Source organism: Micromys minutus (assembly GCF_963924665.1).
Source record: "Micromys minutus genome assembly, chromosome: 11".
Lineage (NCBI taxonomy): Eukaryota > Metazoa > Chordata > Mammalia > Rodentia > Muridae > Micromys > Micromys minutus.
In genome coordinates, this window is record NC_137980.1 from 51903379 (window position 1) to 51916835 (window position 13457).

A 13457-nucleotide genomic window follows, 5' to 3' on the forward strand; every position below is an offset into this window, starting at 1 on the left:
CACAATCAATGCTATTGGACTGATATGAAGTTCCATCCAAGTAATGGAAAATATCTAACCTAGAAACTTACGTATAGACCTGCCCCCCCATACAGCTCTGAGCAAGTGTTAAGGCGGTTTGATAAGAAATCACAGTTTGTACTGCTGCCACTGCTGACCCTAGCTGAAGACCCTTGCTGCCTTGTCATTAGTAAAGAAATGCTCCCATGAAAGCAAGCCAGGGACTCTTCATCTGAACTCCTGCCCTCAAGCATTAATGTTTTCTGGTCATAGGTGACCAGAAACATCTTTAATTATACCCTAGAAACAATGTTAGAGATTCTATCAAGTCCAGAAATGTTACGATACCTGTGGCACTGATGCCAGCGTGCTAATTACAACATGTACTGTCTGGCTAGTGTTACAGTGCTGTAAGTTCATTACCCCATAGAAAATATTGATACTTTAGGTTGAGATTGGGTACAGACCTCCCAAGGACTAAACCACCATCCAAAGAGCACACATAGACGGACCCATGCCTCCAGCTGCATATGTAGCAGAGGATGGCCTTGTTGGACTTCAGTGGGAGGAGAAGTCCTTGGGTCTGCGAAGGCTCAATGCCCCAGTGTAGGGGAATGTCGGGGTGGAGAGGTGTAAGGAGTAGGTGTGGGTGAGTGGGGGATCACCCTCATAACAGCAGGGGGAGATGGGATAGGAAGTTTATGGAGGGAAAACCAGGAAAGGGTATAACATTTGAAATGTAAATAAAATATATCCAATAAGAAAATAAATTGGTATTTAATGGAGGTTACTGATTATGATCATTTACAACATAAAGTACCAGGACTAATAAGTTAATGATGACTTATAGTTACCATGACATTTTAACCTCTAGGTATTTTTTTACACTAGCTATCTATATTTTACAAGTCCTTTTTTTCTCACTTGTTTGTTGGGCCTTCATGGATGCATGTGAAGTTTAATAGTAGGTTAAATTAGAGAAGTATTCCTAGAGAAAGAAGCCTTACATTTTCTCTAAACAGTATTAAGTAATTTTAGAGTTATGTCTCTAGAACATCTCTATCAGTTAATCTCAGCACCACTTTCTTCACTTAACACTGACAATAGAAAGCAACTACATCAAAATTTATAGCCCATTTTTCATCCCCTTAGAGAGTACCAAGGTTTGTGAGGATAATCATTTAATGACAGGTTTTCATTCTTAGCTGTTGGTATTCGAGGTCAATGATTTTTGTTGTGGTAGCTGTCTTGCACATTGTGGTATGTTTAGTAACATCCTTAGCTTTTACCACTGAGCATCTCTTTCTTCTAATCGTGCCAGCTAAAGAGAAGAAAGTAGTGCTGAGATTAACTGATAAATTAAGATGTTCTAGATATCTCTTGGATATTACTTACAGTAGGAATCACAGATCTAGTTCAAATTCCCACATAGTACCAGAAATGCATGTTAGCATGTTACTGCTGAGCATGCAGTCAGTGTGTCCTATAAAATTTCTGGGAATAAGCAGCTCCAAGATCTGTTCTGCATGCCAAGAGAGTGTTCTTGTTTCTTGTTTGTTTGTTGTGTTTTGTTTTTAGTCAGGTTCTCACTGTATAGCTCTCTCCTGAAAATGGCTATATAGACCAGGCTAGCCTTGAGCTTGCTACTATCCTCCTGTCTTTTTTAAAAGGTCTTCTGAGTGTTGAGGTTTCATGTGTATACTGCTGCATCTGGTTCATGAATGTTCTTTCTAATTGTCATCTTTGAAAATGGGGTGGGATTCCACAGAAGTAGATCTGGTTTCAACAGATGACTGTTTATTGTCTTATCTTTAACTAGAACTTTTAATGTATAACTAAGATATTAAGAAGCAAAAGAACTTACCAGAGAAAAACCAAAATTGAATATGAAAATGTGAACAGTGATGAATTACTGGTGTTGAAGCACAAGACTTGGTAATGCCAGCAATAGGGACTGGTCCAGACCAGTCTGAGCTGTATATCAAGACTGTCTTTGAAGAGGGGAAGTGGGAAGAAGGAACAAAACATAAAAAAATCATGAAGACCCTAAAGAATCAAGTGATTTGGATTGCTTGGAAGGCCTCATGAAGAATGAAGTTAGAATTTAAGAATTGCGCATGAAGCTAGACTTTCCAGGGAAGGTAGATTCTAAAACTGCTAGTTACCTTTGACACGGGGATGGATGGGTATCTGCCTTTCTTGGCCTGGGCTTTCTTTGAAGGCTGGTGTTTTTTGGTGTTGTCTTCTCTAACTGTTTTTGTGTTGAACATATGTGACTAAAATGACCTGGGGCAGCTAACCTGCCATCAAGCCTTGAGTGGTGCTAGACTGATAAGACCCCATGCTGTCCTTGGAGGAGCACTTTCACACCCCAGGCTGTTACAGACGCTCAGCTCAAACCTGCTGTGATGTCAAGTCTGCACTAAGTTCATGAATTTTAAGGTTAAATGTCCAGTTTTGGGAATTTTAGACAGTAAGAATATTGGTATATTTAAAATTACAAAAACCATAAGAAAAAGATATTAGCAGAGTATGATAAATATGTTTGAAGAGAGGCACAGAACTTATTAAAAAAAGACATCAAATGAATAATTTACTCAGTAAATTAGAAATATCTAGACTTGAAGGAGAATTTGAAGAACACACCCAGAATGCAGGAGAGAAGTGGTGGAAATATGAAGCACTTGAAGGACGGGACCAGAAGGTCTATAGTGCTGTTTAAAAGAGCTCCAGAAGATGAAGAAACTGAGGGACAGTGTTAAAGAATACCTGAAAATTTTCAGAACTGATTTTTTTCAAAATAACACATTTTCTTCGTATCAGGATACCAGAAATGCTGAGCATCACAAATAAATCCATATCTAAACCATATTGTAAAGTACAGATGTGAAAAACAGTGTTAAAGACACCCAACCACCCTCAAAGTGCCATTGTTTACAGAGGAAAGACTGTCAAATTCACAGCTCATTTCTCAACTGGAACATTGGAAATCAGAAAACCTTAGAACAGTATTTCCAAAATGCTAAGGAAATAATTAGGAGCCTAGAATTTTAAACCTATCAAAAGATGTAGAACAACAGGAGTTTTCAAAGACTTAAGAACATTTACCAGCATGCTGGCTAGCTGACCTGACCACCGAGGGCCTTGTGGTAGAAAGCAGAAGAAAGGTGCTGGTTCTTTGTACCTTGCACCTGCATGTCTGGACCTTTATATTCAGGGTTCTGTAAAAGACATCTGTTACCTTGTCTGCTGCACTCCCTTTATGAATATGATCCTTCACTTTTCCTGCTGATTTAAGAATCAGATGGAGCCATTCATCGATGCAGAGAATCCACCCTGGACAGTTTGTACTATGGCAGAAAGGTCCAGCTCTATATCAGCAGTGTTTTGTCTGTGGGCACAATTGTGTGTTTTCTGGGGGCATGCCTGGGGCAGAGGCAAATTGGTGTGAACCCCTGGGAGCTATGCCATAGTCGTCTCTCATAACCCGAAGACCAAGGAGACCCAGGTAAAGCTGCCTTTGGGGTCTGAGGTAATTTTCAAGGCCAACAAAGCTATTACTGATGCCAGGATTGACAAACCTATCTTAAAGGTAAGCCCTGCATACCACAAGAAAAAGGCAAGAAGAACTGCTAGTTACATGTACAGGGTGTGGCCATAGTCCTGAGGAACATCCCTTTGGAGGTTGTAACCACCAGTACATTGGCAAATTCTCCACTATCCAAAGAGATGTCCCTGCTGGGCACAGAGTGGGTCTCACTGCTGCCCACTGTACTGAGTGACTACATGGAACCAAAACCTCGGAGGAAAGAAAACTAGAACTCGGGGCCCAATATAGTTTCTCCCTTGGTCAGGAAAAAAAAAAGGTCTTTGCTAACAGATCTTTGCTAATTGAACTGCTCAAGGCTACATTTCAGGAAGAAGGAAAACTGAACTAAAATGAAAGAATAATGAGCTAGTAACTGGTAAACATAGGTAAGCCTACATAAGACCGACTTAGTAATATGACAGCCAAATACACCCTAGGTCAGGTTTGCCTGTTGACACTTTAGATAACAATAAAATAGAATGTGCAACATCTAGGAAGTAATAGACTGGTCAAAAGGAACGGTATAGTGAAAAAATCCAGTAGAATTTATGAAAAATAAAACAGTATAGCACAGGGAGAAAAAAATAATGTAGATATAAGTCGTAGAGTAAATGATAAATGAGAATACACCAGTAATTGGCAATAAAAGTAAATGAATTGTGAACACTAATAATATAGAAGTGATTAGTTAGAATAATAATCTCAGATTTAGCTCTGTACTATTTAGAAAACTGTTTAAAATGTAAGGACTCATTAAAGTCAATTAAAAATAAAATTAAGCTAGCTAGATAAATAGTAACTAAAAATAATAATAATTTTTCAACTAGGCAAAGCAGATGTTAAAATTAAAACTAAAAGGATCAAAACCAGGTACATGCCTTTAATTCTAGCACTGGGAGGCCAAAGCAAATGAATCTCTATGAGTTTGAGGTTAGCCTGGACTACAAAGCAAGTTCCCTACAGCAAGGGATACATATCTAGACCCTGTCTCAAAAGAAAAGGAAACAAGAAGGGATATTATCTGGCATGGTGCTATTTGCCTTTAATTCTACCTGCCTAGTACCCACTTAGGGGGACCTTAAACTTGAGGTCTAGTAATTGCATCCCGAAGGCCTGCTGGAGCAATTTAGGCTCTTGTCCCAAAATTAAAAAGTCTTACACGTGTAGGTTGGTACTAGAACACTTGTTTAGCATATGCAAAGTCTTCAGTCCCTAGTACCCCAAATGATAGCAATAAAAGAGAAAAATCATATAAGTGAAAAAGACCACTTTAACAGAAATTTACCAAGAATATAGCTAAATTTTTATATACTTAATAACCTAGCCTCTGAATATATAAAAATTACATGGAAATACCACATCTTGGAAAATTTAACATCTATTAGTAATTGATGAATCAAACATAAAAATAATGATTAAAAATAATTTCAGTAAATAGTAAGATTTCAATGCATACTATCAAACCTTTAAAAAAATCAAATACTAACAAAAGTATATTCATATAGTTTTGTGCCAAAATGCTTTTAAAAATCTGTACATGTATCTCTGTTTTTTAATAAAGTTATAAGAAAAAAATAATATACATGTACTAAAATGCACAGATCTCAGATGCATGATGAATTTTGGCCAAATGTATAGATGCATCTAATTCAAATGCAGATCAAGATGAGATTATTTCTATCACTCGACATGTTTTCTAAGGTCACAGCTGATCTCTGTATTTCTTCAGACATAGCTGCAGTTAAGATTTCTATTACTGTGGATTAGTGTGGAGTTTATATAAATTGAGCCATGCAATTTGTACACCTGCATTTATTTATGACTTTGTTTAACTTGACATTTATGATCTGCATCTGTTTTGTCGTGGGTTTCAAGGATTCATTTCTTCTCGTGGTGAGCAGGTTATGTTTGTGAAAATATGGCAGCTTATTGGTAGATACTGGTTTACTGACTATTGATCCTGATTAAAGCAGGCAGGAATATTCTTGGACAAGCATGTCTATAGGCTATTTTCCCTTCTCTGGGCAAAGAACTAAAGATAGATTTGCTGGCTGTAGGATAGTTGTACATTTATAGTTCGATGAGAAAAGGACAGGGGTTTTTACAATACAGATTATCCTAATGATATTTATTCTCAGTAATTTTTGGTGATGTTAATCATTCTAATTTTAACCCTTGCATCTTGTTTTGTGGGGTGTCTGCTCAGTTCTGGCCAGTTTTTATATTATTTGCATTTTAATTATTTTCCTATCTTTTACTTAATAAAATCTGAGAACTTCAAAAAAAAAAAAAAAAAGGTTGAATGACATGATGATACGTTTTATAGAATGAGCCATGCCTTGTGGCATAACACTTTGAATTTCAATGCTTAGGATGCAGGTGGATCTCTGAATTCAAGGCCAATCAAGGCTACATAGATTATCTGCCCTCCCTAACCCCCAAAGAGCTTTATAATGGACATGTATAGAAATTATGTAGTCTTAATTCCAGAGTTCTTGATCTTTTCAAGCATAAATGGAATATTTGTATGAGTTGACCATGTTGTCAAAAGTAAGTTTCAATAAATACCATGGGACAATGTCCTATCAATTCTCTGCCTAATCAGAATGTACTTAAGTGACAAAATAAGTAATACAAAGGGCCCCATAGTTTCAAAAATTTAGAAGTATATTATAAATGCTTTAATGATTTGAAAAGGTAATCATGATAGAAATTGAAAAGTGTTAAGAATTTTAGTGTAGAGTAGTGAGAAAATATTATATATCAATCAGATTTTGTGAAATATGTTCATTATAAAGTTGGAAGGAAGATTCTTGAGTATCAATGGTGAACATCAACCAAAAACCAACAATCTAAATGTTTGACTTAAGAATTGGGAAAATTGGTGACGCACACCTTTAATCCCAGCACTCGGGAGGCAGAGGCAGGTGGGTCTGAGCTTGAAGCCAGCCAGATCTACATAGCAAGTTCTAGGCCAGCCAAGGCTACATAATGAGACCTTATCTCAAAAGAAAAAAAAATTGAGAACAGAAGTAAGTAAATAAAAACTATAATTAAGGAGCAGCACCGTATGTTTCTTTATAAAGAGTGACTAAGCTGGAGTGAAGGGTTTGCCCAGCAGGTATAAAGCCTGGGTTCATTCTCAAACACTGCATAAAACCCAGCCTACTGATCCATGTTTATAATCTGAGCAGTTGAGAAGTAGAGGCAGGAGGATCCAGAGATCAAGGTCACTTTCATCCATATAGTAAGTTTGGTGCCAGCCTAAGCTACACAAGACCCTGGTTCAAATAAGTGAATAATTCTTTTAAGAAAAGGACAGGTAAAAGCGATTTTCAAAATGTGAAGAGTTTAAACAAACATATTCTTAATATTTTTTTTTTAAAAAAACTAGAACTAGATTACACACCTGTAATCCCAGCATTTGAGAGGATGAGGCAGGAGTGTTTCCAAGAGTTTGAGGCCAGCCTGGACTATGTAACAAGTAAACATGGGCTATGTAACTCTGTCTCAAAATACAGAGGGCTCAGCAGTTGAGAATGCCTGCTTTTCTGGAAAATCAGGATTCAGTGTCCAGCACCCACATAGTAACTAGTTCTAGGAACTCCAACACCTCTTCTGGTGTTCACAAATACTAGTTATGTAAGTGGTGTACATACATCTAAACAGAAAAACTTTTAAATCTAAAAATAGTTCTGAAAAGACAAATTTTATATCTTTTAATGTTTTTAAGTTATGTCATTAAAATGAAAAGATTATAAGCTGAGACACACATACAAATATACCAATTCCAGAACGTTATTTCAGGTTTTTCTTCTTCTTCTAGGACTAATAAGGATGACAAGCCCTGCCACTGTTATGATGCCCCAGGGTGGGAACATGGCATCTTCTATGATGGCACCAGGCCCCAGTCCAGAGCTGCAACCCAGGACTCCTCGCCCTGCTTCGCAGTCAGGTAGTGTCTTCCAGCCATTGGGATTAAAGACGCTGGAATTACTTAAGAGATATCACTGAGATCCAGCCACTGAGGCTGAATTCCTAACTGCTCAGCTCCAAAATTTACCATGAATTCTTGCAACAAAATGTCAACATTTCTTCTCAGAATTTCTTGTTATTTTATCAGCTTTTCTCCAGTGTTCTCAATGCTGTCCTAGTTAGGGTTTCTACTGCTGTGAAGAAACACCATGACTACAGCAACTTTTATAAAGGAGAACATTTAACTGGGGCTGGCTTTCAGTTTCAGAGGTTAGTCCATGGTTTAGAGCATGGTAATGTGCAGGCAAACGTGGTGCTGGAGAAGTAGCTAAGAGTTGTAGATCTGAATCAGCAGATGACAGGAAGAGAGTGACACTGCGCATGGCTTCAGTCCTGAAACCTCAAAGCCCATCCCTAGTGACACCCCCTTCTTCCAATAAGGTCACACCTCCTAATTATGTGCCACTCCCTATGAAGCTATGGAGATCGTTTCCATTTAAACTACCATAATATACCTTGGGATGCTTAGTCCTGTAAGGCACATCATGACAGAATTTTGAAGTCATATGAATTTGGTAAATGTTTTTTAAGTTAACATGTTATAGCACTAAGCTTCCTACAATAAAGAAGAAACTTGTCTGAAATCTAAGTTTAGCATTTCCCAAACCTAGTTGACTATTTTATCTTGTTTTCCTATAACAATAATTATCCAGAATAAAAATTTGAAAATGTTGTTATCTATATTTTGTTTGATGCACTAATGAGCCATAAGCTGTCATTAAGGCAGGATTCTTCTTTATAGCTGTTGGTACTTAGAAGAAACTCATAAACGTGGTAATATCAGTGGTATCAGCAGATCCAACCCAGTGTGTTAAGATCTGGGTTCCAGTAGGTTAATTATTGCTCACTGTCTTTAAACAGATGCAATGGATCCACTTCTCTCTGGAATCCATATACAGCAACAGAGTCATCCCTCAGGATCTTTACCTCCAGCGCATCACCCAATGCAGCCTGTTCCTGTGAACAGACAAATGAACCCAGCTAATTTTCCCCAGCTGCAGCAGCAGCAACAGCAGCAACAGCAGCAGCAGCAGCAGCAGCAGCAGCAGCAGCAGCAGCAGCAGCAGCAACAGCAACAACAGCAGCAACAGTTGCAGACTAGACCTCTACAACATCAGCAGCAACAGCCACAGGGGATTCGACCACAGTTTACTGCTCCAACTCAGGTGCCTGTTCCTCCAGGCTGGAACCAGCTGCCTTCTGGAGCCTTACAGCCTCCACCAGCCCAGGGATCTCTGGGCACAATGACTACAAATCAAGGGTGGAAGAAGGCTCCCTTGCCTAGCCCAATGCAAGCGCAACTTCAGGCAAGACCTTCCTTAGCCACGGTACAGACACCTTCTCACCCTCCCCCTCCTTATCCTTTTGGCAGCCAACAAGCCTCACAAGCCCATACAAACTTTCCTCAAATAAACAACCCAGGCCAGTTCACAGCTCCTCAGATGAAGAGCTTGCAGGGAGGGCCCTCCAGGGTTCCAACCCCCCTGCAACAGCCCCACCTCACCAACAAGTCTCCTGCCTCCTCACCCTCCTCCTTCCAGCAGGGATCCCCTGCATCCTCCCCAACGGTTAACCAAACTCAGCAGCAGATGGGACCAAGGCCGCCTCAAAATAACCCACTTTCCCAGGGATTTCAGCAGCCTGTCAGCTCTCCAGGTCGGAATCCTATGGTTCAACAGGGAAATGTGCCACCTAACTTCATGGTGATGCAGCAGCAACCACCAAACCAGGGGCCACAGAGTTTACATCCAAGCCTAGGAGGTGAGGAACACTGAAGCTATTTGTGTTGGTAAATTTCCTGGAGATAGATTTGAGTAGAATGTCAGTTTTTAGTATTATGGAGGGAGTGAAATAAGGGTGTAAACATTTGGTTTGTGATAATTGTGATGACACTTGATATAACTTAGTTACCTTAATGTATTTTTATCTTGATATACTATGTAACATCTTACTGGTTAAATATAAGCTAGCTCTCTGGATAAAAATGCAGGTAAAATTGAAAATAGAGATGTTCATTTGTTTCAAACTATTTTTTACTTAATTTTATGCTAGTAAATTGAAATGTCCAGACCAAACATATGTTTCATTAGTAGTTAAACTTGTCATTTGTAGAAGGGTTAAGGTTATACAGTGGAGCAGAAATGAAAGGATAAGTACAAGCTTTATTGGGGACAGTGCCCTTCTACTTAGCAATCTCAGTAATCCTAGTTAGTAAAAGAGTACGCATGGTGGTTTTAAGTTTGATTAAAGTATTAAAGGGGACTAAGTTCAAAAATCATTACTTTTATAGTTTTATAATGCCAATGCCTGCTCCTTAGAGAGGGAATTCCACTAGTTATACCTAAAGGAGATTTATTTATTTATTTTGTAAGGTGCCTCTTGTATGAAGAAAAAGCAATGGAGCTTAATGTGTGAGAGGTAAAACGATTCCAGTAAAACTTATCCATCTCCATGTTTATTATTTATTCTTATTAATCATGACCTCGTGCACATGACTGTGCTTGGAGCTTTTCAGTGAGGTATAGAGAGTTCAGTAAAACTACCATCCGATAAGCATACCCCCACCAAGACACCCATTGCCTACCCAGAAAAAAACCCTCGCATCCTTAGTGCAACATAGTAGGCATGCTCCCATGGTTCCTGGTGAAATTAAGTTGCTCATCAGTTCTTTCTCTCTTGTAATTGATTTTGCTGAAATACGGGCTCTAATATTATTTCTAAGATGTTGTTAGAAAATGTAAGAACATTGCTGCTGCAGACATGGTATGGGAGCATGTAAATGGGGACCTGCTGCTAATGGAAGGACAAATGCATATTTGTCTACAGAGTCTTTGAGGGCATTAAAATGTGGCCCTAATAAATTTGAAGTGAGCTTTAGGTATTGTCGCTTTCGTAGAACACTTGATACCTCACGTAGGTGGTCTGGCCACATCAAGACCTGTGCTACACACAAGTGGATCTGAGATTCTTCTTATGGCAAACTTGCTTTCTGAAATTAGGCTTTCCTGAAAGGATGTAAACTTGAGCAAGGCTCTATGAGAGCGTGGGTTCTGCACCGTAGCTGTCAGTCACAGCAGATCTTAGGGGAGACACAGCCTCTCTTTGAACTCCTATGAACTCTTGTCTCTTCCAAAGAGACAAGCACAACACTGAAGGGAGGGAGACTTTTCTGCAAAGATTGTTATCCATTTTCCTCAAAGGAAAAACAGTATTATCTATCTATCCTTCATTGGGACCCTACTCTTTCTTTTGTAGTATTTCATATCAATATGTTTGAATATGAGAGAATTTAGCATACTCCTTTGGTGCCTGTGTTACAGTATATAAATATGGGGAGTCCACTGTACGACAGAGAAAAGTGAGCCCTTCAACCTTGTTATGATGTGGCCTCAGATCATATGTAGGGAGCAGATTGACATTTTTTCCTTGGCATGTTCTAAGTGTAAATTTTTTAGTATTTCCTTTTCATTTTGACAGTGTTCATGTAAGGGATTGTGTTGTTTTTTTTAACCATCTTTCCCAACCTTATTATTAAAGATCCTACCAGTGTGACAGAGAGAGCTAAGCCAGTGGAAACTCCATGCAGCTCATCCTCCCTTATTCATTCCATATCTCAGCAAGAGTATAAATTTGCTAGGTAACTGCCTTACTCATTGTTTTCTATTAAGGAATGCCTAAACGCCTCCCACCTGGCTTCTCAGCAGGACAGGCCAATCCCAACTTTATGCAAGGTCAGGTGCCTTCTACCACAGCAGCCACCCCTGGGAATTCAGGAGCCCTTCAGCTGCAAGCAAATCAAAATGTCCAGCATGCAGGTTTGTTTACTTTTATTAGTTATGTGTGTTGAGTGAGCATTGATTGGGTGGTGAATACCTTGAAAGACAATAGAGTTATAAAAATTAGCAAGTCCTGATCTTTCTCTTTAATTTCAAACACATACACCTTAGGGGTGATGGTTGAAATATGGAAAATAAGTTATTTCTCAAGAATCAGGAAATACCTTTGGAAAGGAAATGAAACTTCAGTTAGAACAGAAGTCACAAATACACGCACACATGCATGCAAGCACTTCCTTTTCTTTCCATAAAGGGCCAAATAGTAAATAGCTTAGATCATTTGATCTGTATTGCAACTATTCAGTCTGCTTAGTCTGGGAATAGTTCTCCCAATTCTTTGCTGTTTCCAAACCAGCCATACCTGACTTGCTGACCCCTAGATTAGAGCTTGCTCAGGCAAAAGGCATTTCTGGGAAAGGAAATCGTAAACTCATAGGTATATGGCATGTTTGAACATCTTCAACTCTTAAAATCTCTGTAATAGTACATATTAGCTTCATTCATGCTGGATATCTAAATTCTAGTATGTAGTGTGGCATTTTTCCAATTTAATCAGTACCAATAGTATAGTATATATAAGAAAGTTTGAAGTGGAAATAACATATAGTATATTGACTAATAAGTATTTTTTGAAGCAGTTTTTAAAGCCCAAATTTCATGTTGCTTGGTTTCTTTTGGTTGCTTAGGAACTAAGTGACTAATCTCTTTGCCCTTTCCCATTGAAGTAGTTTGCTCTAAATTAGCTTAAAATTTCCTGAACTCCCAATGTTTATTGTAAATTGCTTAGAGAATGAGAAAAAAAAAAACTCTAGAGCCCACAGTGGGTTAAAGTGCTTGTTCTGGCCTTGCTAATGGGCGTATTTGATTACACATACATCATAGGCACGGACACACCACCACCACACCATATCACATCACATACATACTCAGTAATAATAAATAAGTAAAAAAATTAATGTTTTAAGAAATAAAAATGAGAGACTAGAGATGGCTCAGTGTTTTAAAAGGCTCTCTGCTCTTCCAGAGAACCTATGTTCAGTTCTCAGCATCCATATCAGTAGCTCATATCGATCTGTTGTTCTGGCTTCTGGAGACCTAACACCCTCCTGGATCCATGGACACACACATACATGTGCCATTCATTCATATAGATATAGACACATAAATAAAATTAAAAAGTTAAAAAGGAAAAGGATGAGGCTGGGCATGGTGGCACACACCTTTCATCTCAGCATTTACAAGGCAAAGCTGGGAGAATCTCTCTGAGTTCAAAACCAGCATGGCCAGCATAGTGAGTTCCAGGTCAGCCAGGGCTATGTAGAGAGACCCTGTTACGGGGGTTGGGGAAGAGATATTTGACTTAATAAATAAAAAGCTCATATTGTCTCTTGAAGGATGAGAGAAGAGCAGAACTATTTGACTTTTTCCTATCTGCTAATATAAAATTACATTCCTGAGTTATGAGAATTAGTGTTTTATAGGAAGTTTAAAATCATAAAATTTATAATTCTTGGGGCTGGAGAGATAGTTTTGAAAAAAAGAGTTTTGAGCACTGAGTACTCTTCCAGAGGACCAAGGCTTGCTTCCTATTACCCACATGGTGGCTTACTCCAACTTCAGGGGATTCCAGAGGCACCAGGCATATACATGGTATACAAACATACAGGCAAAACACCTGTAAACATGAAATGAAAATAATTTTTAAAACATATGTAATTCTTCCACCCTGGCACAGCTATTTATTTTTTAAAGGAAGACTTTCGTGTGAACCTATTGTTTTCATCTCTCTATTTGCTCTACTTAAAGCAGCTCTCCTCTTGCCTATCATTTTCTATCGTTACCCTGTCTTAGTGTTCTGCTAACTTTATTACTTCCTGGAAAAATGTGGGTTTTTTTTTTTTTTTTTTATGTTTTTGTCTCTTGCCTCTAAAAGGAACCTTTTTATTGATACTAAATCTAATCAGTACTAGATTTAGTATCAATAACTGGATAACCCT

General features: G+C 38.5%; 1 protein-coding gene across 3 annotated transcripts in view; it reads left to right on the forward strand.

Annotated features, from left to right (window-relative positions):
• NCOA6 (nuclear receptor coactivator 6) overlaps nt 1-13457 on the forward strand; it is a 78875-nt gene that overhangs the window by 38038 nt on the left and 27380 nt on the right. For all 3 annotated transcript variants that reach the window (XM_080924899.1, XM_080924901.1, XM_080924900.1), the window contains 3 exons: nt 7416-7544; nt 8486-9385; nt 11293-11439. In XM_080924899.1, the coding sequence (XP_080781025.1) occupies nt 7416-7544; nt 8486-9385; nt 11293-11439 (1176 nt within the window). The remainder of the gene's footprint in view (nt 1-7415; nt 7545-8485; nt 9386-11292; nt 11440-13457) is intronic.